Source organism: Narcine bancroftii, chromosome 4, assembly GCF_036971445.1.
Source record: "Narcine bancroftii isolate sNarBan1 chromosome 4, sNarBan1.hap1, whole genome shotgun sequence".
In the NCBI taxonomy this organism is placed as follows: Eukaryota; Metazoa; Chordata; class Chondrichthyes; order Torpediniformes; family Narcinidae; genus Narcine; species Narcine bancroftii.
Window position 1 is genome coordinate 24,975,331 of NC_091472.1, and position 25,432 is coordinate 25,000,762.

At 49.3% G+C, this 25,432-nt stretch overlaps 1 protein-coding gene and 1 long non-coding RNA gene across 2 annotated transcripts in view; one reads left to right on the forward strand and one right to left on the reverse strand.

The window, feature by feature from the left end:
* Window positions 1–10,231, reverse strand: part of birc6 (baculoviral IAP repeat containing 6) — a gene marked incomplete at its 5' end in the record, with an annotated part of 290,465 nt that extends 280,234 nt beyond the window's left edge. Inside the window, one exon of the mRNA XM_069936120.1 lies at window positions 9,859–10,231. Within this exon, the coding sequence (XP_069792221.1) occupies window positions 9,859–10,231 (373 nt within the window). The remainder of the gene's footprint in view (window positions 1–9,858) is intronic.
* A 427-nt stretch (window positions 10,232–10,658) lies between these two features.
* LOC138760393 (uncharacterized) lies at window positions 10,659–25,127 on the forward strand. The gene is made up of 2 exons (XR_011355585.1): window positions 10,659–11,197; window positions 25,036–25,127. It is a non-coding gene; the product is annotated as an uncharacterized lncRNA (long non-coding RNA).
* The last annotated feature ends 305 nt before the right edge of the window (window positions 25,128–25,432 follow it).

The window sequence follows — 25,432 nt, forward strand, 5'->3', positions numbered from 1 at the left end:
TGTAGGAGACTGAAGGGTAATCTTGTAGAGATATACAAAATAATGAGGGCATAGTTAAGTTGAATAGTTGGTCTTTTTCTGAGCGTATAGGATACCAAAACTGGAGAAAGGGGATAAATTTAAAGGAGACTTCACGAGCAACTCCACAAACCCCCCGCCCCCCCACCACAACCAACAAAGAGAATGGTGGGCATGTGGAATGAGCTGCCAGAGGAGGCACAAAGACATTCAGACAAGTAGATGGATAGGAAGAATTGAGGGATATGGGCCAATCATAAGTAAATAGGACAATTCAGGTGGGCAACTTGTCGAGCATGAAATCCCACTACCGTGGGTCTGCGCCCAAGATGGCAGCGCCTATTAATCGGCAGCAGCTGTGAGGGGCTGCCGACTCCGGGGAAGCGGAGGACTGGAGCAGGACACCAGAGGACAAGATCACGCACCATCTGAGAAGGAGAAGCGGAGGAGATGACCCGCGTAGACAGTGACCACGGCGGCAGACCAGTGAGGGAGTTCTGTGGCTGAGGGACCAGTGCATGCGGTGGGCTGCTGGTGACTCAAGGCAAGGAACTCATGGAAGCTGTGGGCTGCTGGAAACTGCTGGTGGGAGATTCACGCTGAGTAGCGGACTGCTGGAGACTGGCTCAAACTGGCTGGAGGGGTACCAGGTATCAGAACCGGGATACGAGGAGGTGCCAAGGGTGATGGAGGGTTCCTGATAATGTCAGAGGTTCAGATCTGGAGCTTGGGTTGCCAATGGTTTGTGTAGCTGCGGGGGCCGTGGCAACACTGGAGGCGAATCTACGGACACTCGGTGACTCTGGGGGACTCTTTTGCTTCTCTCTCATCCTGACTGTAAAACTGTAAGAGGTGCTTAGGCAATTCCTGCTGGTGGCAAATCTGTCTACCTTGCAGCAGACAAAAAGAAATTACATGTGATATGACACTGTTTTATTACTATGATAATAAATTGAATATTGAATGTTGTTTGGCACTTCAGGCAATACGGAGTAATTTCATTTAAAATGTAAAAGGTCATTATTTAAATGGGTAAGATCACACCATCTGACAATTTAAAGTTTTATGCACAGAATATTGGTTGACAGTAATTATTGAATAATTCTCATGCAACCAGGCCAATGCTCCCATTCCCCATGAATGTGAACGGGCTGAAAATGGACTGCACGGCCAAATCTTGCAACACAAACATTTCATTCGGATGTACAAGAGCACATCCCTTGGACTCTGTGGGCAGATCAATGTGCTCATTTGTTGAGCATATCCTGTAACTGATATAATTTATAAAAATCCCCACACTGAGATTAACACTGCTGGAAAAAAAACAGTAAAATGGAAATTTACAATTGTGTAACTTGTGTAAAAGGGGGGGGAGGAAGGAGAGAATGGGGGGGGTGGAGAGAATGGGGGGGTGGAGAGAATGGGGGGGGGGGTGGAGAGAATGGGGGGGGGGGTGGAGAGAATGGGGGGGTGGAGAGAATGGGGGGGTGGAGAGAATGGGGGGGGTGGAGAGAATGGGGGGGGTGGAGAGAATGGGGGGGGTGGAGAGAATGGGGGGGGTGGAGAGAATGGGGGGGTGGAGGAGAATGGGGGGGGTGGAGAGAATGGGGGGGTGGAGAGAATGGGGGGGGTGGAGAGAATGGGGGGGGTGGAGAGAATGGGGGGGGTGGAGAGAATGGGGGGGGTGGAGAGAATGGGGGGGGTGGAGAGAATGGGGGGGGTGGAGAGAATGGGGGGGGTGGAGAGAATGGGGGGGGTGGAGAGAATGGGGGGGGTGGAGAGAATGGGGGGGGTGGAGAGAATGGGGGGGGTGGAGAGAATGGGGGGGGTGGAGAGAATGGGGGGGGTGGAGAGAATGGGGGGGGTGGAGAGAATGGGGGGGTGGAGAGAATGGGGGGGTGGAGAGAATGGGGGGGTGGAGAGAATGGGGGGGTGGAGAGAATGGGGGGGTGGAGAGAATGGGGGGGTGGAGAGAATGGGGGGGTGGAGAGAATGGGGGGGTGGAGAGAATGGGGGGGTGGAGAGAATGGGGGGGTGGAGAGAATGGGGGGGTGGAGAGAATGGGGGGGTGGAGAGAATGGGGGGGTGGAGAGAATGGGGGGGTGGAGAGAATGGGGGGGTGGAGAGAATGGGGGGGGTGGAGAGAATGGGGGGGGTGGAGAGAATGGGGGGGGTGGAGAGAATGGGGGGGGTGGAGAATGGGGGGGGTGGAGAGAATGGGGGGGGTGGAGAGAATGGGGGGGGTGGAGAGAATGGGGGGGGTGGAGAGAATGGGGGGGTGGAGAGAATGGGGGGGGTGGAGAGAATGGGGGGGGGTGGAGAGAATGGGGGGGGTGGAGAGAATGGGGGGGGTGGAGAGAATGGGGGGGGTGGAGAGAATGGGGGGGGTGGAGAGAATGGGGGGGGTGGAGAGAATGGGGGGGGTGGAGAGAATGGGGGGGGTGGAGAGAATGGGGGGGGTGGAGAGAATGGGGGGGGTGGAGAGAATGGGGGGGTGGAGAGAATGGGGGGGTGGAGAGAATGGGGGGGTGGAGAGAATGGGGGGGTGGAGAGAATGGGGGGGTGGAGAGAATGGGGGGGTGGAGAGAATGGGGGGGTGGAGAGAATGGGGGGGTGGAGAGAATGGGGGGTGGAGAGAATGGGGGGGTGGAGAGAATGGGGGGGTGGAGAGAATGGGGGGGTGGAGAGAATGGGGGGGTGGAGAGAATGGGGGGGTGGAGAGAATGGGGGGGTGGAGAGAATGGGGGGGTGGAGAGAATGGGGGGGTGGAGAGAATGGGGGGGTGGAGAGAATGGGGGGGTGGAGAGAATGGGGGGGTGGAGAGAATGGGGGGGTGGAGAGAATGGGGGGGTGGAGAGAATGGGGGGGTGGAGAGAATGGGGGGGGTGGAGAGAATGGGGGGGTGGAGAGAATGGGGGGGGTGGAGAGAATGGGGGGGGTGGAGAGAATGGGGGGGGGTGGAGAGAATGGGGGGGGTGGAGAGAATGGGGGGGGTGGAGAGAATGGGGGGGGGTGGAGAGAATGGGGGGGGTGGAGAGAATGGGGGGGGTGGAGAGAATGGGGGGGGTGGAGAGAATGGGGGGGGGGGTGGGGGGGTGAGAATGGGGGGGGTGGAGAGAATGGGGGGGGTGGAGAGAATGGGGGGGGTGGAGAGAATGGGGGGGGGTGAGAATGGGGGGGGTGGAGAGAATGGGGGGGGTGGAGAGAATGGGGGGGGTGGAGAGAATGGGGGGGTGGAGAGAATGGGGGGGGTGGAGAGAATGGGGGGGGTGGAGAGAATGGGGGGGGTGGAGAGAATGGGGGGGGTGGAGAGAATGGGGGGGGTGGAGAGAATGGGGGGGGTGGAGAGAATGGGGGGGTGGAGAGAATGGGGGGGGTGGAGAGAATGGGGGGGGTGGAGAGAATGGGGGGGGTGGAGAGAATGGGGGGGGTGGAGAGAATGGGGGGGGTGGAGAGAATGGGGGGGGTGGAGAGAATGGGGGGGGTGGAGAGAATGGGGGGGGGTGGAGAGAATGGGGGGGGTGGAGAGAATGGGGGGGGTGGAGAGAATGGGGGGGGTGGAGAGAATGGGGGGGGTGGAGAGAATGGGGGGGGTGGAGAGAATGGGGGGGGTGGAGAGAATGGGGGGGGTGGAGAGAATGGGGGGGGTGGAGAGAATGGGGGGGTGGAGAGAATGGGGGGGTGGAGAGAATGGGGGGGTGGAGAGAATGGGGGGGTGGAGAGAATGGGGGGGTGGAGAGAATGGGGGGGTGGAGAGAATGGGGGGGTGGAGAGAATGGGGGGGTGGAGAGAATGGGGGGGTGGAGAGAATGGGGGGGTGGAGAGAATGGGGGGGTGGAGAGAATGGGGGGGTGGAGAGAATGGGGGGGTGGAGAGAATGGGGGGGTGGAGAGAATGGGGGGGGTGGAGAGAATGGGGGGGGTGAGAGAATGGGGGGTGGAGAGAATGGGGGGGTGGAGAGAATGGGGGGGGTGGAGAGAATGGGGGGGTGGAGAGAATGGGGGGGTGGAGAGAATGGGGGGGGTGGAGAGAATGGGGGGGGTGGAGAGAATGGGGGGGTGGAGAGAATGGGGGGGTGGAGAGAATGGGGGGGTGGAGAGAATGGGGGGGTGGAGAGAATGGGGGGGCTGGAGAGAATGGGGGGGTGGAGAGAATGGGGGGGTGGAGAGAATGGGGGGGTGGAGAGAATGGGGGGGTGGAGAGAATGGGGGGGTGGAGAGAATGGGGGGGTGGAGAGAATGGGGGGGTGGAGAGAATGGGGGGCGGAGAGAATGGGGGGCGGAGAGAATGGGGGGGCGGAGAGAATGGGGGGGCGGAGAGAATGGGGGGGCGGAGAGAATGGGGGGGCGGAGAGAATGGGGGGGCGGAGAGAATGGGGGGGCGGAGAGAATGGGGGGGCGGAGAGAATGGGGGGGCGGAGAGAATGGGGGGGCGGAGAGAATGGGGGGGCGGAGAGAATGGGGGGGCGGAGAGAATGGGGGGGGCGGAGAGAATGGGGGGGCGGAGAGAATGGGGGGGCGGAGAGAATGGGGGGGCGGAGAGAATGGGGGGGCGGAGAGAATGGGGGGGCGGAGAGAATGGGGGGGCGGAGAGAATGGGGGGGCGGAGAGAATGGGGGGGCGGAGAGAATGGGGGGGCGGAGAGAATGGGGGGGCGGAGAGAATGGGGGGGCGGAGAGAATGGGGGGGCGGAGAGAATGGGGGGGCGGAGAGAATGGGGGGGCGGAGAGAATGGGGGGGCGGAGAGAATGGGGGGGCGGAGAGAATGGGGGGGCGGAGAGAATGGGGGGGCGGAGAGAATGGGGGGGCGGAGAGAATGGGGGGGCGGAGAGAATGGGGGGGCGGAGAGAATGGGGGGGCGGAGAGAATGGGGGGGCGGAGAGAATGGGGGGGCGGAGAGAATGGGGGGGCGGAGAGAATGGGGGGGCGGAGAGAATGGGGGGGCGGAGAGAATGGGGGGGCGGAGAGAATGGGGGGGCGGAGAGAATGGGGGGGCGGAGAGAATGGGGGGGCGGAGAGAATGGGGGGGCGGAGAGAATGGGGGGGCGGAGAGAATGGGGGGGCGGAGAGAATGGGGGGGCGGAGAGAATGGGGGGGCGGAGAGAATGGGGGGGCGGAGAGAATGGGGGGGCGGAGAGAATGGGGGGGCGGAGAGAATGGGGGGGCGGAGAGAATGGGGGGGCGGAGAGAATGGGGGGGCGGAGAGAATGGGGGGGCGGAGAGAATGGGGGGGCGGAGAGAATGGGGGGGCGGAGAGAATGGGGGGGCGGAGAGAATGGGGGGGCGGAGAGAATGGGGGGGCGGAGAGAATGGGGGGGCGGAGAGAATGGGGGGGCGGAGAGAATGGGGGGGGCGGAGAGAATGGGGGGGCGGAGAGAATGGGGGGGCGGAGAGAATGGGGGGGCGGAGAGAATGGGGGGGCGGAGAGAATGGGGGGGTGGAGAGAATGGGGGGGTGGAGAGAATGGGGGGGTGGAGAGAATGGGGGGGTGGAGAGAATGGGGGGGTGGAGAGAATGGGGGGGTGGAGAGAATGGGGGGGTGGAGAGAATGGGGGGGTGGAGAGAATGGGGGGGTGGAGAGAATGGGGGGGTGGAGAGAATGGGGGGGGTGGAGAGAATGGGGGGGTGGAGAGAATGGGGGGGTGGAGAGAATGGGGGGGTGGAGAGAATGGGGGGGTGGAGAGAATGGGGGGGTGGAGAGAATGGGGGGGGTGGAGAGAATGGGGGGGTGAGAGAATGGGGGGGTGGAGAGAATGGGGGGGTGGAGAGAATGGGGGGGTGGAGAGAATGGGGGGGTGGTGAGAATGGGGGGGTGGTGAGAATGGGGGGGTGGAGAGAATGGGGGGGGTGGAGAGAATGGGGGGGTGGAGAGAATGGGGGGGTGGAGAGAATGGGGGGGTGGAGAGAATGGGGGGGTGGAGAGAATGGGGGGGGTGGAGAGAATGGGGGGGGTGGAGAGAATGGGGGGGGTGGAGAGAATGGGGGGGGTGGAGAGAATGGGGGGGTGGAGAGAATGGGGGGGGTGGAGAGAATGGGGGGGGTGGAGAGAATGGGGGGGTGGAGAGAATGGGGGGGGTGGAGAGAATGGGGGGGTGGAGAGAATGGGGGGGGTGGAGAGAATGGGGGGGGTGGAGAGAATGGGGGGGTGGAGAGAATGGGGGGGTGGAGAGAATGGGGGGTGGAGAGAATGGGGGGGTGGAGAGAATGGGGGGGTGGAGAGAATGGGGGGGTGGAGAGAATGGGGGGGTGGAGAGAATGGGGGGGTGGAGAGAATGGGGGGGTGGAGAGAATGGGGGGGTGAGAGAATGGGGGGGTGGAGAGAATGGGGGGGTGGAGAGAATGGGGGGGTGGAGAGAATGGGGGGGTGGAGAGAATGGGGGGGTGGAGAGAATGGGGGGGGTGGAGAGAATGGGGGGGTGGAGAGAATGGGGGGGTGGAGAGAATGGGGGGGTGGAGAGAATGGGGGGGTGGAGAGAATGGGGGGGTGGAGAGAATGGGGGGGTGGAGAGAATGGGGGGGTGGAGAGAATGGGGGGGTGGAGAGAATGGGGGGGTGGAGAGAATGGGGGGGTGGAGAGAATGGGGGGGTGGAGAGAATGGGGGGGTGGAGAGAATGGGGGGGTGGAGAGAATGGGGGGTGGAGAGAATGGGGGGGTGGAGAGAATGGGGGGGTGGAGAGAATGGGGGGGTGGAGAGAATGGGGGGGTGGAGAGAATGGGGGGGTGGAGAGAATGGGGGGGTGGAGAGAATGGGGGGGTGGAGAGAATGGGGGGGTGGAGAGAATGGGGGGGTGGAGAGAATGGGGGGGTGGAGAGAATGGGGGGGTGGAGAGAATGGGGGGGTGGAGAGAATGGGGGGGTGGAGAGAATGGGGGGGTGGAGAGAATGGGGGGGTGGAGAGAATGGGGGGTGGAGAGAATGGGGGGGTGGAGAGAATGGGGGGGTGGAGAGAATGGGGGGGTGGAGAGAATGGGGGGGTGGAGAGAATGGGGGGGTGGAGAGAATGGGGGGGTGGAGAGAATGGGGGGGTGGAGAGAATGGGGGGGTGGAGAGAATGGGGGGGTGGAGAGAATGGGGGGGTGGAGAGAATGGGGGGTGGGAGAGAATGGGGGGGTGGAGAGAATGGGGGGGTGGAGAGAATGGGGGGGTGGAGAGAATGGGGGGGTGGAGAGAATGGGGGGGTGGAGAGAATGGGGGGGTGAGAGAATGGGGGGGTGGAGAGAATGGGGGGTGGAGAGAATGGGGGGGTGGAGAGAATGGGGGGGTGAGAGAATGGGGGGGTGGAGAGAATGGGGGGGTGGAGAGAATGGGGGGGTGGAGAGAATGGGGGGGTGGAGAGAATGGGGGGGTGGAGAGAATGGGGGGGTGGAGAGAATGGGGGGGTGGAGAGAATGGGGGGGTGGAGAGAATGGGGGGGTGGAGAGAATGGGGGGGTGGAGAGAATGGGGGGGTGGAGAGAATGGGGGGGTGAGAGAATGGGGGGGTGGAGAGAATGGGGGGGTGAGAGAATGGGGGGGTGGAGAGAATGGGGGGTGAGATGGGGGGTGAGAGAATGGGGGGGTGGAGAGAATGGGGGGGGGGTGGAGAGAATGGGGGGGTGGAGAGAATGGGGGGTGGAGAGAATGGGGGGGTGGAGAGAATGGGGGGGTGGAGAGAATGGGGGGGTGGAGAGAATGGGGGGGTGGAGAGAATGGGGGGGTGGAGAGAATGGGGGGGTGGAGAGAATGGGGGGGTGGAGAGAATGGGGGGGTGGAGAGAATGGGGGGTGGAGGATGGGGGGGTGGAGAGAATGGGGGGGTGGAGAGAATGGGGGGGTGGAGAGAATGGGGGGGTGAGAGAATGGGGGGGTGGAGAGAATGGGGGGGAGAGAATGGGGGGGTGGAGAGAATGGGGGGGTGGAGAGAATGGGGGGGTGGAGAGAATGGGGGGGTGGAGAGAATGGGGGGGTGGAGAGAATGGGGGGGTGGAGAGAATGGGGGGGTGGAGAGAATGGGGGGGTGGAGAGAATGGGGGGGTGGAGAGAATGGGGGGTGGAGAATGGGGGGGTGGAGAGAATGGGGGGGTGGAGAGAATGGGGGGGGTGGAGAGAATGGGGGGGTGGAGAGAATGGGGGGGTGGAGAGAATGGGGGGGTGGAGAGAATGGGGGGGTGGAGAGAATGGGGGGGTGGAGAGAATGGGGGGTGGAGAGAATGGGGGTGGAGATTGGGGTGGAGAGAATGGGGGTTGGGTGGGAGAGAATGGGGGGGTGGAGAGAATGGGGGGGTGGAGAGAATGGGGGGGTGGAGAGAATGGGGGGGGTGGAGAGAATGGGGGGGTGGAGAGAATGGGGGGGTGGGAATGGGGGAGAATGGGGGGGTGGAGAGAATGGGGGGGTGGAGAGAATGGGGGGGGGTGGAGAGAATGGGGGGGTGGAGAGAATGGGGGGGTGGAGAGGAATGGGGGGTGGAGAGAATGGGGGGGTGGAGAGAATGGGGGGGTGGAGAGAATGGGGGGTGGAGAGAATTGGGGGGGGTGGAGAGAATGGGGGGGTGAGAGAATGGGGGTGGAGAATGGGGGGTGAGAGAATGGGGGGTGGAGAGAATGGGGGGGTTGGAGAGATGGGGGGTGGAGAGAATGGGGGGGTGGAGAGAATGGGGGGGTGGAGAGAATGGGAGGGGGGGTGGAGAGAATGGGCTGGGTGGTCGCGCCATGGGGGTGGAGAGAATGGGGGGGTGGAGAGAATGGGGGGGTGGAGAGACTGGGGGGGTGGAGAGAATGGGGGGGTGGAGAGAATGGGGGGGTGGAGAGAATGGGGGGGTGGAGAGAATGGGGGGGTGGAGAGAATGGGGGGGTGGAGAGAATGGGGGGGTGGAGAGAATGGGGGGTGGAGAGAATGGGGGGGTGGAGAGAATGGGGGGGTGGAGAGAATGGGGGGGTGGAGCGCCATTGTTGGTGAGCGAATGGGGGGTGGAGCGGAATGGGGGGGTGGAGAGAATGGGGGGGTGGAGACCATGGTGGAGTCCAGGTTGTAGAGACTGGGGGGGTTGGAGAGACTGGGGGGGTGGAGAGAATGGGGGGTGAGCTGTGGGTGAGAGCATGGGGGGGTGCGAGAGAATGGGGGGGTGGAGAGAATGGGGGGTGAGAATGGGGGGAGCCTCATGGGGGTTCGCCTTGGAGAGCCATGGGGGGGTTGGAGAATGGGGGGTGGAGAGACATGGGGGGTGGAGAGCATGGGGGGTGAGAGAATGGGGGTGCGCTCCATTTTGTTATTCTCTGCCAGGTTTTTATGCGCTCATGGGTGTGGCCCAGTTGTATGCGCGCCATGGGTGGAGGCTCGCCAGGGTTTGAGAATGGGGGGGTGGAGAGAATGGGGGGTGGAGAGCCATGGGGGGGGTGGAGAGAATGGCGATGGAGCGAGACATGGGGGTTGGAGAGAGCAGGTGGCCAGCGGTTCCGGGTGTGCGTGGAACAGTGACGGGCTGCGAGGATGCATGAGGGCCGGGCCGTCAGTGCTCGGCTCGGCGTTCTCGCCCGGTCTCCCTCTTCCTCCCTCCAGGCCCCGCATCTCGGAACGCCCGGCTTTCAATTGGGCAGCAGCGGGTCGGGTCGCTCCAGGGGAGCCCGTGGGAGGAAGATCCAGCCCCAATTCCGCCCGCCGCTCTCCCGCTCCTACCCCACCCGGGTTCAGCTGTCACTCACGGGCCGGGGTTAAGTCCGCCGGCCCGTCCCCCGCATCCCAACCCTGCCCTCCCTTCGGAGATCAGGCCGCTCCTCAGGACAGCGGCTGGGGGTCGGAAGCCCGAGCACGGTTCAGCCTCCCTCCGTCGGCCCGGCCCGGCCCGGCCCGGCCCGCACTGACTCACCGTTTAACCGGGACACCTGCAGCACGGCGCCCGAGGTGCCATCGATGACTTTGACGGTGGAGCGGCTGGTGACGGCCAGGATCGCGTTGAGGGACGGGTGGTAGGCCAGGCTGCGCAGCCCTTCTTCGCAGCTCAGGCAGCCGTCTCGGGTAACCAGCCACTCGGGCTCGCACTCGGCCGCTGCCGCAGCCGCCTTGGAAGCAGCTCTCAAACAGGAAGAGCCGGCCCGCCGCCAACTTTCACCCCGGCAGCGCTCGTCACAAGGAGCCTGGCAACCGGGCAGGAAGCGACCGTGGCACGTGACCCGAGGGGGGCGGGGCCGGGCCTGCCTGATCGGGGGCGCGCGAGTGCAAGGGACATCGGCCGTGATGGTGGGTGAGGTGAATCCCCCAGCACCATGGGGGGGGGGGTGGAGAAACACGCATGGGAGTTGGGGGGTGCTCAGCAATCATGGTGGAGAGGGGGGGCACTCAATGTCATGGGGGAATAGCAGAAACATCAAGCATAGTGGGGGGGGGCCATTCAGTGTCATGGGGGAATAGCAGAAACATCAAGCATAGTTGGGGGGGGCCATTCAGTGTCATGGGGGAATAGCAGAAACATCAAGCATAGTGGGGGGGGGCCATTCAGTGTCATGGGGGAATAGCAGAAACATCAAGCATAGTGGGGGGGGCCATTCAGTGTCATGGGGGAATAGCAGAAACATCAAGCATAGTTGGGGGGGGCCATTCAGTGTCATGGGGGAATAGCAGAAACATCAAGCATAGTGGGGGGGTCATTCAGTGTCATGGTAGAATAGCAGAAACATCAAGGATAGTTGGGGGGGGGGCATTCATTCCAAATCAGAATTTATTGGCATGAACACGTCACAAAGTTTTGTGGCAGCATCACGGAGCAAACGTCCGTATAAACCAACTTAAAAAATAAATTAAAATAGTGCAAGGAAAAAGTCAAAGTAAAGTGGTGGCTGTGGTTCATTGATCATTCAGGATTCTGATGGCAGTGGGGAAGAAGCCATCCTTGTGCCGCCGAGAGCTCATTTTCAGGCTCCTGTACCTTTTCCCCAATGGTAGCAGAGGGTGTTGGAGGTCTTTGAGAATAGAGCCTGCTTTCTCAAGGCGCCGCCTCCTGTAGATGTCCCAGATGGAGTGAAAGCCAGTGCCCGTGATGTTGCAGGCTGAGTTAACAACCCTCTGGAGTTTATTCTTGTCCTGAGAATTGACGCCTCCATGCCAGACAGTGATGCAACCAGCCAAACTGCTGTCCACGGTACACTTGTAGAAGTTTACGAGAGTCTTTGATGGTGTACTGAAATCTCCTCAAACACCTTGCAAAGAAGGTAAGCCTTCTTCATGACTGACATGAAGGTTCGGGACAGATCCTCAGAGATGTTGACACCCAAGAATTTGAAGGTTTTTTTTTGAATATTTTATTTTAATTTTCATAGACTCATAAGATTCAAATAAACAATTTAATCTTTTTTAACATGTATTTATCCCCATTTCCCTTCTCCCTGCCCCCCCCACCCTTGTACAAATGAAAATACAGTCAATTAAATTACCCCTACAGGACCCTAGGGGGAAAAAAACCAGAAAGGCTAAGTAACAAAGGGTAAAAAATTAAAAAGAACTTAATTTAAATTAAATTTTAAAAAATTAAAACACTCAAAGCAAAACTGACAAAAGCACATTGTCTGCACCATGTCCTTGATAACATTTATTTCCCTGCTTGGACGGATTGCTACAATACCCCTGTTTCAATCTGTGCGCCAATATATTTCAATAAGATTGCCACGTCTTAACGAATATGCCGTGTTTCTTCCTTACATGTGATTTTCTCCAGGGGATGCAACACTGCATTCCCATATTTCATCAAGTGGTATTTAATTGCGAGTCGGACTTCCACAAAGTTGCTATACACTTCCTGGCTACCGCCAAGGTGACCTTCAAGAATGAAATTTGGTATTTGGACAGAACGTCCCCAATGTTTCCCAGAAGGTACTGTTACGAGCCTAAAGGACCCCAAAACCCAGCAGCAATAGATATTCACCACGACAAGTAATTACTTAAACAAAAATTGTTTTTAATTATCTTTAAACATGAAAACAGAATCAAACTTTAACTTATCACGATTAACTTAACTACCCAACTTCTTTCTTTGGCTTGGCTTCGCGGACGAAGATTTATGGAGGGGGTAAAAAGTCCACGTCAGCTGCAGGCTCGTTTGTGGCTGACAAGTCCGATGCGGGACAGGCAGACACGGTTGCAGCGGTTGCAGGGGAAAATTGGTTGGTTGGGGCTTTCTAATTCTAAGTGCATGTGTATGTGATGTGTGTGTAAATTTAAGAAAAGTTCTTTGGTTCACAGTTCAATCTCACTTTTCATTCTTCCAAGTTCATTGGTTGCAGGCTATTCTTATACTGCGCACAGAATTTAACATATAAAGTTCACCAGGCTATGGTGATCAAAAGGTAAATGTTTACTGCTCAGGAAGGTTCCTGTAGGTTTGCAGAGAGAGATGTGTGGTTCCAGGATTTCCACAACTGAGGTACCACCATTAATCACCTCAATGTCTTGCTGATGAAACTTGCCCCATCAGGGTTATCCAGATGATAACCTCTTTCACAAAGTTCCTTTCTGTTTCCCGTATTCCAAGAGAAACATCAGACAGATAGCACTTCTAGCCATCTGCCATTTTGGAGCTTCTGTTTCAGTTGCAACAAGCTTCTCCTGCTGACAGTTTCGTCTCTCACTCTCTTTCTCTGAGATTCCAACTGCCAGCCACATGTCCTTCTCTCTCTCACTTGCAAAAATCTCTCCTTCTCCAGCAAACAATAGGAGTCGGTCTCCTGCTCCCATCTGTTGTTTTAGGTAAACAAACCTCTCAATGATCTTTGAGTGAGCACTTTGCAGAGAGGTCAGAAGTCTTGTAAAAATGTCCAACACCGACAACCTGACTCCTCCAAGACAATGGTCTATTCATTTCATGACATCATTTCAATTAGCACCTACTTGTGCAATGTGCATAGCATTCTCCATAGTTTCTGTAAAGTCACTGAATATTAATTCTTCAGTATTTCAAATAAGATGTTTTAAATTGTGTATATGTATGTAACCTACTCTAATTTTACCAATTTATCCCCCCAAAACATTTCCAAATTTTCCATCACAGTACACTTCTGGATCCTGTGGAAAATCCACTTTTGTAATTTTTTTTCAGAATCTTCCCAAAAAGATCTTACCTTTCTACATAGCCAGGTGGAGTGGACAAAAGATCCAAACTCCACACCACACCTAAAACACATTTCTGAAATGTCAGGCTTTGAGTAATTTTTGGGGTGTGAGGTACAGCTGGTGCAAGAAGTTGTATTGCACCATCCTATATCTGGAATTGACGACTCCAATCACACTGTCCAGTCCACACTGTCTGGCTTTGGGGCCTTACTTTGGAATATGTAATATATATTCCCCCCCTGTCAACTAGAAAAACCTTGCTTGGGCTTCCCAGTAATATTTTTCAAAATTGGGTAATTTTAAACTTCCAAAGTTATAATCCCACATCAATTTTTCCATGGAGATTCTAGTCACTTTATCATTCTACAGGAACCTTCTGACTCATTTGTTGAGCATCTTAAAAAAGCTCTGGGGCAACAAAATGGGTAATGACTGAAAAAGATATTGGAGCCTTGGCATCACCTTCATTCTGACACCAGTATTACAGCCAGAATCCTCCGTCTAGCAAGTTCTTCCTCAATCTTCCGGAGCAAAGGGTGATTATTAAGTTTGTATACGTTGCCCAAATCCTTGACAACTTTTATCCCAGGTATTTAATGCCTCCTTACAGCCATTTAAATTGATTTCTCTGTTGATATTGTTTATAATCCCCGTTCGTCAAAGGCATAATCTCACTTTTGTCCAGATTTTAGTTTATACCGAGACCTTCCCATAATCCTCAGACTGGCCAATGACCCCCCCCCCCCCCCCACCCGGGTCTCTCAAATATACTAACACATCATCAGCAAAAAGGTTGATTTTGTCTTCCACATGACCCACCCTGAAATTCTCATGTCTTGCTCCCGCCAAATGGCTTCCACCAGTGGCTCAAATGCCAATATGAACAGCACTGGGGACAATGGACAGCCCTGCCTACTGGATCTGCCCATTTGTAATAATTTTTGCTTGGGGTTTGAAGTAAAATGTCCTCACCCAATTGATAAATGTTTGATTCGATCCAAATTTCTCTAGTACCTTGAACAAAAAGTCCCACTCCAATCAATCTGTCAGAGACCTCCACATCCAGAGCTACGGCTACTCCTGAATCCACCCCCAACTCTGCCAGATGTGCCATATTAAGCAATCTAGCTAAGTTATTTCCTGATTGTCTCCTTTCTACAAATCCATCTTGGTCTGCATTTGTAAATTTTGGCAAATATTCTGCCAACCTATTGGCCAGTGCTTTTGCAATGATTTTATGATTTTATAATCTGTGTTCAATAATGAAATGGGTCTATATGAGACAGCATTTAATGGCTCCCTAACTTTTTTTGGAATGGTAATGATTGCTGTTGAGAAAGACTCTGGGAGTATTTGTGTCTCTGCTCCCTGATCCATCGTGTTCATAAGAAGGGGCATTAAAAACTCTTATAAAATTTGGCAGGGAAACCATCCTCCCCCGGTGATTTGCGAGCCTGTAAAGAGCTCAGGGTCCATGCAATCTCCTTTTTAGAGAAAGGGACACTCAGCTCCTCTTGTTCTTCCTGATCCAAATTTGGTGCTTCCAATGAAAACAAGAAATCATCTATTTTGGTAGGATCACCCCCTGAATCAAATTTGTACAATTCCATATAAAACCTTCCAAATTTTTTATTTATTCCTTTTTGGATTATGTAAGATCTTGCCTTCCCTTGTTTGAATTGCATTGATTGTTCTTGAGGCCTCTTCTGCCCTCACCTGCCAGGTCAAGACTTAATGGGCCTGTTCCTCCAGCTCATAGTGCTGCTGTCTAGATCTTAAAATTAATTTTTCTGTCTTGTAAGTTTGTAATGTATTATATTTGAGCATTTTATTTTGCCCCCACTCTCTGATATTCCTTTTCTAGTTGAGCTATCTCCTGTTCTAAAGTATTAACCTCTTTCGTGTGCCCCTTTTTGATGCTCTTGGTGTATCTAGTCATCTGGCCCTTTAAATAAGCCTTCAGTGTAACCCATATTAGGAAGTTATCCTCAGTAGAGTAGCAGTTTGTCTCACAAAACGATTCTAAGCTCTTACAAAACTACAAAATTACAATTTTTTGAATTTGAAGTTCTTAATAGAAACATAGAAACTAGGTGTAGGAGTAGGCCATTTAGTCCTTCAAACCTACACCGCCATTCATTTTGATTATGGCTGATCATCCACTCAGTACCCTGTTCCAGCTCTCTCCATACCCCCTGATCCTCCTAGTCACAAGTACTAAATCTAACTCTCTCTTAAATATAGCTATGGAACCAGTCTCAATCACTTCCTGTGGCAGAGAATTCCATAAATTCACCACCCTCTGAGTGAAAAAATTCTTCCTCATCTCAGTCCTAAAGGACTTCTCCTTTATCCTTAAACTGTGACCCCTGGTTCTAGACTTGCTCAACATTGGGAACAATCTTCCTACATCTAGCCTGTCAAATCCCTTAAGAATTTTGAACTTTTCTATTAAATCTCCTCTTAATCGTCTAAACTCCAGTGAGTACAAGCCCAGTCGTTCTAGCCTTTCTTCATATGCAAGTCCCGCCATCCCTGGTATCATTCTGGTAAACCTTTTCTGCACTCTCTCCATGGCAATGATGTCCTTCCTCAGATAAGGAGACCAAAACTGAACACAATACTCCAGGTGAGGTCTCACCAAGGCCCTATACAACTGCATCAATACCTCTCTGCTCCTGTACTCGAATCCTCTTGATATGAACGCCAACATACCATTCGCCTTTTTTATTGCTTGCTGCACCTGCCTGCCCACTTTTAATGACTGAATCACAGCGACACCCAGATCTCTTTGTATCTTCCCTTTTCCTAATTGGATACCATTAAGATAGTACTCAGCCCTTCCATTCTTTCCTCCAAAGTGGATAACCACACATTTATCCACATTATAATGCATCTGCCATGCATTTGCCCACTCACCCAACCTGTCCAAGTCACCCTGCACTCTCTTAACAGCCTCTACACAGCTTACAATGCCACCCAGCTTCGTGTCGTCTGCAAACTTGGAAATGCTGTTTTCCATTTCCTCATCTAAATCATTAATATATATCGTAAATAACTGGGGTCCGAGCACTGAGCCTTGTGGGACCCCACTAGTAACTGACTGCCATTCCGAAAAGTACCCGTTTATTCCTACTCTTTGCTTCCTATCTGTCAACCAATTCTCTATCCACCTCAATACCATATCCCCTATACCGTGTGCCTTAAGTTTGTATAGTAATCTCCTGTGTGGGACCTTATCAAAAGCCTTCTGAAAATCCAAGTAAACCACATCCACTGGTTCTCCCCTATCCACTCTACTAGTTACATCCTCAAAAAATTCAATAAGATTAGTCAGACACGATTTTCCCTTCATAAAACCACGCTGGCTCTGACCAATGAATTCTCCACTTTCCAGATGTGCCGCCATCACATCTTTAATAACTGACTCTAACATTTTCCCCACTACCGATGTCAAGCTAACCGGTCTATAATTCCCTGATTTCTCTTTCCCTCCCTTTTTAAAAAGTGGAGTTACATTAGCCACCCTCCAGTCCTCAGGAACTACTCCAGAATCTAAAGAGTTTTGAAAAATTATCAACAATGCATCCACTATTTCATGGGCTACTTCCTTTCGCACTCTGGGTTGCAGACCATCTGGCCGTGGGGTCTTGTCTGTCTTTAATCCCTTCAATTTATCCAACACAACCTCATAACTTACACTTATTTTCCCCAGTCCTTCCGTCACATTAGCCCCATGGTCCCCTATTATTTCCTGAAGATTATTCATATTTTCCCTAGTGAAGTCCGAACTAAAGTAGTTATTTAATTGGTCTGCCATGTCCTTGTTCCCCATGACCAATTCACCTGTTTCTGACTGCAAGGGACCCACATTTGTCTTTACTCATCTCTTTCTCTTTACATATCTATAAAAACTTTTGCAGTCATTTTTTATGTTCCCTGCCAACTTTCTCTCATAATCTCTTTTGCCTTTCCGGATTAATCTCTTTGTTTTCCTCTGTAGAACTCTGAATTTCTCCCAGTCCTATGGTATTCGGTCTTTCCTGGCTAGTCTATACGCTTCCTCTTTAAACTTGATACTCTCCCTGATTTCTCTTGTTATCCAAGGATGTACTACCCTCCTTGAGTTATTTTTCCAAATCGGGATGAACAAACGCTGTATTCAAGTTCAAGTCTTGCCTACCAAAGGTCCAGGAGTGTTATGAGCACTACACGTGCGTATGGACATTTCTTCAAAGGCAACACAAGGAGAATTTGTGCGTCTATAGCAGCCACAACTCCAGTCTTCCCATCAGTTCATCATTAATTCTGGGCATCAAATTTCAAAGGCCTGCGCTTCAACATTTAACTTAAAAGACTGAACTTTGAAGTAACTTTCTAGATTTTGGCCTGGACTGTAATATACACACACACACACAAACACACACACACACACACACACACACACACACACACACACACACACACACAAAATAATACATTTGTGCATAGTTGGGGAAAAAAAATTAGTGTTAAGGATAGTTCAAGAGTTAAGACTATAGTTTAAGATTTAGAAATAAAATTAGTGTTTTAAAATTAAACACTGTCTGGTTCATTGTCTATTGCTGCTCATTAAGTGCAGTTTGTAATAACTCAAACCCATTTGAAAGCCCTTCTTGCCCTCAGCTACCTCTTGAATCCCAGCTCTGGTATGTGGTTCCTATGAGCCAGTCTCCAGCGGCCTGCAGACCAGTGTGAATCCAGGATAATAGTAAAATGTTCTTAGCTAGGGTTAAGATGGAGAAAGGTAATTATAAGTAGGGAATAAGGCAGGGGACACATGAAATATTGGGGAGCCATCATCTTGTATAATGGAGAGGAGTAATATGAGAGTAGAGATGATACAGGGGACACAAGAGGGAAGGACACGTGGCTGCAGGAGCAAGTCTTGGTTACAATCTGCAAGAGGTTGGACCCCTTTCATTGGCCTTCATTTTGCTGGGTTCCTCTTGAATGTATTTTTTATAGGATCACAAAGGGATTAGTGGGTGATGGTGAATGTGCATCAGGAGTAAGGCAATGAGGGTAATAGGGAAGAGAAGGGCCAGAGGGTCCTAGTTTAACTTGAAAATAGGAAATAGCGGAATAGAAGAAGATAGACACTTGGAATAATATCGATGAGAAGGGAATGAAGGCGGTAGGGAAAGGGAGGCGTAGTTACCAGAATACACATTGGAAGATAAACCCAAGAGGGAAAGTGTAAGGAACAGGCAGATTGCTGGATCGCAGGGAGAGCTGGGAAAGGAGGAAAGAAAAATGTCTCTGATATGTGCATTATTGCAAATAGGACTTCTAAATTAGGATTGTATAGATCTAGGCTGAGATGGGAAACAGATTTGAATATTATCATAGATCAACAAATTTGAGAAAATTTATGTCGAGATTCTATGACTAAACTATTAATGTAAGGTACAGAATAGTTCAATAAAGTTTTTACATTAGTTATATCTCACACCACAGAAGTTGAATACATTGAAATGTGATTGATCAGATCCATGTTTCAGATGTGGTATGTATGTAGGATCTTTCATACATTCAACATGGTCTTGTCCAAATGTAAGAACCTTTTGAGTGTCTATAAGTAATTTTATCCAACAAGTTACAGGAACTGTTTTTCCATTAAGTCTTGATCTGTTTTTATTAGTAAATATTGAAAGTACAATTCCCAAATTGAAATTATCAATTTATCAATTGAAATTTGTTAAATTAGCAGTTGCAAGATAATGTATTGCAAGTACTTGGAAGTCATATATATCTTTAACATTGCCAAGGTTTTATCAAACAAGGGAAAAACCAGATTGGACCAGATTAGAGCTAGATAAAATAGGCGAGAAGGTACCAGAACATATACTATATAAGTGGAATGAAAAGCTGGTGCAACATAGAAGTTCACCAGTACTGCACCATCTGCTCAACATTTGGAAGAAGATTCACGTAGAAAGGAAAAAAAACAAACTACCAATTACCAAAATTATTATTGACGCAAAATCAACTAATCCCTTTCACAATAGATAACCTTTTCTTTAGAGAATGGGAGAGAAAAGGGATCAAAAGAATAGAAAATTGTTTTTTGGGAAATAAATTATTATCTTTTGAACAAATGAAGGACAAATATGGTATAACTCACGGTACAATGTTTGCTTACCACCAACTGAAAACCTACTTGAGGGACAAATTGGGAAGCAGGCTAAGGTTAACAGAAGGAAGCAACTTTGAATATGTGATTACAGACACAATGATAATTAAAAGATTTATAACAAACATGTACATCAAGCTGCAAGAGAACGAGAATGATGAAATAAGCTGTAAACCCAAACAAAAGTGGGAACAAGATCTAAACGTAAAGATAAAAAATGAAAAATGGGAAAAGCTATGCTCCAGAACTATGAGAAATACAATAAACACAAGGTTACGCATGATACAATATAATTGGTTACACAGGCTATACACCACTCCCCAAAAGTTAAATAAATAGGACCCAACAATATCAGATAGATGTTTTTGCTGTAAGAAGGTAGTACATGCAATTTGGGCATGTGAGAAAGTTGAAAAGTTTTGGGAAGATCTAAATCAGATATTAAATAAAATCACAAAAAGTAATATACCAAAAAATCCAGAGATCTTTCTTCTAAGTAATATAAGAAATAAAGAACTTGGCCTCGATTTGAATGGAACACAAAAAAGGTTTATTATGATAGCCTTAGATGACAAAAGGCAAAGGAGGCAAAACCCAACACCCAACCCCAACCAACCAATTTTCCCCTGCAACCGTGTCTGCCTGTCCCGCATCGGACTTGTCAGCCACAAACGAGCCTGCAGCTGACGTGGACATTTACCCCCTCCATAAATCTTCGTCCGCGAAGCCAAGCCAAAGAAGATGTAGCAAAAAAATGTATAATGTCAACCTGGAAATCAGAAGAGAGCCTGAGAGTACATAGAAATGAATAAATGTATTCCATTGGGAAAAATAACATATAATTTAAGAAATAGCATCACAGTATTCAAACAAATTTGGGAACCACACATGGAACACAACAGAGGGCCTACGACGGACATCCACCCCCTAAAATGACAGAATGAGAAGAAGACGAAATGAACTGACCGAGCGTGTAAAAGTAACTGACACAATTTTCTTGTTTATTTTCATTGTGTGATGATATTGTTTAATGGGTTTAATGTATCATATATGTTGAATGTTTAGTGGGTTGGGAGGGGGATGGGAGGGGGGAAAAGGGGAGAAAATGACACTATATTCAAGAGGGAAATGTTTGTGTGTAGTTTGGTCAATATGGTTCATAGTGTGAAAAATTTTAAATAATTAAAAAAACATTGCCAAGGTGGCACACTCCATTTTTCATCCTCCTTTCTTGGTTTTTCAGCTTCTTCTCTTTGTTTTTCAGCTTCCTCTGCTTCATATTGTCTGTTTCTCAGCCTCCAACACCCTCCATTTCTATCTTTCCACTTTCACCCTCAGTTTCTTCAATTGCAATTCAACAGATCCATCCTCCAGAAAATTATCTAAGTCTTTCTCAACAAATTTTCCCTCACCTATGTAATATTTCACTATAATCCTCTGTATTTGTATTTTCCTCATCCAATACTTGACTTCAGTCAGCTTTAATGCCTTAGAAATAACCATCAGTTCGTCTTTTGCTCTGCAGGTGATGGTTGTGACAAAAATGTATCAACATCCATTGCTGCTGTTTTTCCACACACAATCTTTAAATTAGCTTGGAAAAACCAATTAACTAATAAATCACAAAAACTCCAAAAATTTAAGATCCCAAAACTCCAATTTTCAATCCAAAAGGACAAATCCCCAAAAATGTTATGAGCCCAGAGGACCCCAAAACCCAGCAGCAATAGATATTCACCAAGACAAATGATTACTTAAACAAAGGTTACTTTTAATATCTTTAACTTTAACTTATTACGATTAACTATCCTAACTTAACCCCCTTCTAATTCTAAGTGCACGTGTATGTAAGTTCAAAAAAGTTCTTTGATTCACAGTCCAATCTCACTTCTCACTCCTCCAAGTTCACTGGTATAAGGCAATTCTTGTATTGTGCACAGAATTTAACATTTGTGAATTTCACCAGACTTTGGTGCTTGAAAGATAAATAGTTACTGCTCAGAACGGTTCTTGTCAGTTTTCAGAGAGAGATTTGTTGCTCATTGGACACGCACAACTGATTCCTTCCGATTAGCCACTCCAGTGGCTTGCTGAAGAAACATGTCCCATAAAGGTTCTCCAGATGATAACCTCTTTCTTTCAGGTCTCCACAGAGTTCCTTTTTGTTTCTTTTATTTCAAGTGAAACATTAGGCAGCCAATCCTCTCCTCTTGCATGAGCCACAAGGGCTTTGACCAGGCTGAACTAAGAAGACACAACTCGTCTTCCAAATTGGATTTTGTACAAGCTTGCCAGCTTGCCCCATTCCAGTCCCAGCTGCTGTTACTGACTGTAAAATTGCAGAACTGAATTCTCTCTCTCTCTCTCTCTCTCTCTCTTCCCCCCTCCCTCTCTCTCTTTCTTTCTCTCAGAGAAAAGCCTGTTTTTTCTCTCTGCTTGCAAAACTACATGACCCTCTTAGAACAGGAATTTACACCCTGCGGCTCCGACGAGTTCTTTCATCTGTTCCCTTTTTGTAAACAACAATCCATTAGTGAAGTCTCTTGGGCACTCTCCAAAGCTTTTGCAAAGGCTATAGGAGCTGGAGGAATAGTATGGCCCCAGCTCCATTGTATATTAGTGGGGACTGTGTCAAAAGGGTTACATCTTTCAAATTTCTGAGAACATATTTGGCTGAGGATTTTTCTTGGACTATTAATACCATCGCTGCAGTCAAGAAGGCACATCAACATCTTCATTTCCTGAAAATCCTTCAGAAAATGAATCTACAGGAGAAACTATTGATGTCCTTCTTGCTTCTCTATTGAAAGTATACTGATTTATTGCATTCCAGTATGGTTTTCCAGCTGTACAGCAGCAGATAAGAGTGATCTCCAGAGGGTTATCAATACGGCCCAGAAGATCTTGTCCCCTTTGGAGAATTTATTTTGATCTTACTACATTGGGAAGGCAGTGAATATTCTTAATGATTCTCTTCATCCAGACTATCATCTGTTTGACTTATTCACAGACAAACAGACTCAAGAACAGTTTCTACCCCAGAGCCATTTGAGAATTAAACTTCACCAATGAGTGTATTTGTACTGTTTTAATTTTTTTTTTTCATTTTCTTGTCTTTATTATTTTTACTGTTTTTATAGGCTTTTATATGTTGCATTGTGAGTACCTACCATCCTGACTGGAACATTTATCACAGTTCCTTCCCTATCACTGGGTCAAAATCCTGGAACTCCCTCCCTAATGACATTGTGGGTATACTACACCTCCAGGATTACAACAGTTCAAGAAGGGAGTTCACAGATCTGGCTGCCATATTTGAATTATATAGTGGCCTGACTTAATTATAAATATAATAATAATAATCAATGTGTGGTCAGTGCCCTTAGGAGCGATATGCTGGCATTAATGGGTGGCCACAGGCCCTGCTTACTGTTCGAGTAGATATTTCTCAAACAGATGCCAGAAGAGATCCACCTACTCCTTGTGGATGACGACTTCAGTGACCCATGCAAGTTAGCAGCCCGTGCGGATATCCTGTGGCACACCAAGCAATATGGCAGGCCATCCATTGACCAAGTTGCTGTGCACTTGTGTGATTCATCATGGGGTCCAAAATGCCATTTTGGACCATCAGGATCATCACTTAGGTCAGTGCGCTGTGCAGAGAACGAAAGAAAAAAAAACACAGAAGCTGTGAGTGTGTTGAACCAACCAATTGAATTTACTGGAACTCTCCAAGAGCTTATTAGCACTACTCACATGATCCTTTTTGGCCTCTCCCACTGGGACCATTGTGATGTCAGCCCAGTGCGAGCCTGCACCTCCATGACCTGGTTCGCTTGTGGATCAGTGCAGCCCGCTACTAATGCTGCTGAAGTATGTTTGCAGGTGACTTGTGACTTCCCCATATAGAATTCTTGATGATCAATATAAAACCATATAACAATTAGGCCATATCGGCCCTTCTAGTCCGTACTGATTTAAGTGAAACTTCACTAGTTCCACCGACCTGCTCCCTGCCCGTAACCCTCCAACCCCCTAACATCCATGTATTCATCCAACCTCCTCTTAAAATTGACCCTGCTGCAACCGCCTCTTCTGGAAGGTCATTCCACTCAGCCACCTCTCTCTGAGTGAAGAAGCTACCTCTTATATTACTTCTAAACTTTTGCCCCCTAACCCTTAACTTATGACCCCTCGTTCCAATCTCTCCTACCCTCAAGGGGAAGAGCCTATTCACATCTACTCTATCTATTCCCCTCATAATTTTATATACCTCGATCAAATCCCCTCTCAACCTTCTACTTTCCAATGAATAAAGACCCAGTCTACTCAATCTGTCTCCATATTCTAGATACTGCAATCCAGGCAACATTTTAGTCAATCTTCTCCGCACCCTCTCTACCTTATTGATATCCTTCCTATAATTTGGAGACCAGAACTGCACACAATACTCCAAACCTGGCCTCATCAACGCCTTGAACAGTTTCAACATCACCTCCCAGCTCCTATATTCTATGCTATGATTTATAAAGGCCAGCATACCAAAAGCCTTCTTCACCACCCTATCTACATGGGAATCCACCATAATATGTTTAATATTGGAGAGTTTTTCTATGTATATTTATGGAAAAAATCAAAAATTTAATTTTTTTTAAAATTTCACCGCCTTCTCAAGGACAATTAGTGATGGGACATTAAATGAAGGTTCAGCTTGTGAAGCCCACATCCCTCAAATAAATTAAGAAAAAAGCATTAGAAGATTAGAACATTGAACAGTTTACCTCAATTTTTATCCACTGGGAAGATTTTCCACTTGTCACAGGATATAAAAGTAGCCATCTGTAACAGAAATTGCTTAATTTTATATATCACTGGAAATAAATAAAAGTGGAAGCAGGGCAATTCATAAAAGAGCAGAATGATATGCAATATTAAGCTTATCAGAACTGCAAAATGAAAATCTACCAAAGAGTATCAAATATTAAAGGAGTGAGGGAGGAGGAAATGGTGTTGGGGGCAAAGTGGAATTCGAAATTAGGTTCCAGTTGAAGAGGTAACATTGATCTCTCCTGTCAATGAGCTGTATTGTACATTCTATTGTGCAGTAATTTCTAATGTAAAGATTTCAAATAGAATTGGGAACTTGAGAGGAGGAGAGGCAAGCGACAGATGTAAGGTATCGAGACATTTCAAATACCATGGGGAAAAGGTCAGTGAAATCAATTTTTAAAAAATAGATAAATAGCAAAATTGTTTCCATATACAGCACTCACAAGATGATGACAAATTATTTTCCTGTAAGGAGATACTGATATTAGTGCTAAATAACATTTTATCTTTTTTTATATATAACGACATATAAATCTGATTTTTGTAAAAGTTCTTCTCCATTGACAACAGATATCCCTAATTGCTCTTGCATTAACCTTTAGCCCTCAGGGAAGATAGTATTTCAGTCAATCTTGTTACTACAATTCAACAGTGGACTTCTAGCTTGGCTCTGCAGTTAAATTCCACTAATTGTTCATTTTTCCTCAGCCACAGAAAGCAATGATATCGCGGTGGCAGCACCTCTATTTCTTTTATAGATTATTGCACCAAAAATGTTTTCCTTTCACATTTTTAGTGTACCACATTGGCTGTTGTTTGAATCAAAGAGAAAGTAAGAATTAATTAGTAGATTGGTGTTCATAACTTTACTAAATACACTTCTGTTTAGCTGGAGGTTTCACTCAACAAAAACTTATTTTCTGTTTGTCATTTCAGGAAGGATGGAGGATCCTCCAAGGATGTTTGTACCTGACGCCAATAGATTACCAAATAAAAAAGCCATGGACTAGATAATTTTGGGATATTAATTGTACTTTCTATCATTTATAGTAAGAATTTAGAGGAAAAATATTTTGTGCATATTTTGGATATTATATACAACTTATTATTAATTGAAATTAGTTGATAATTTGGGATTGTCTATCTAGGCTAACATGAGTGGTAAGAAGAGCAAAGATTTTCTTGCAATAAATAAATCAGTTCCAAACAGTAGACATTTTGTAGAGTTTCAACTTTTTCCTTATTTTGTTGGCTTTATAATTAAAGTGATGAGCAGAGGGAAGTTAGAAACAGGGCAACCATTATCCATTCAATTAAAAGCTATTTTGGAACC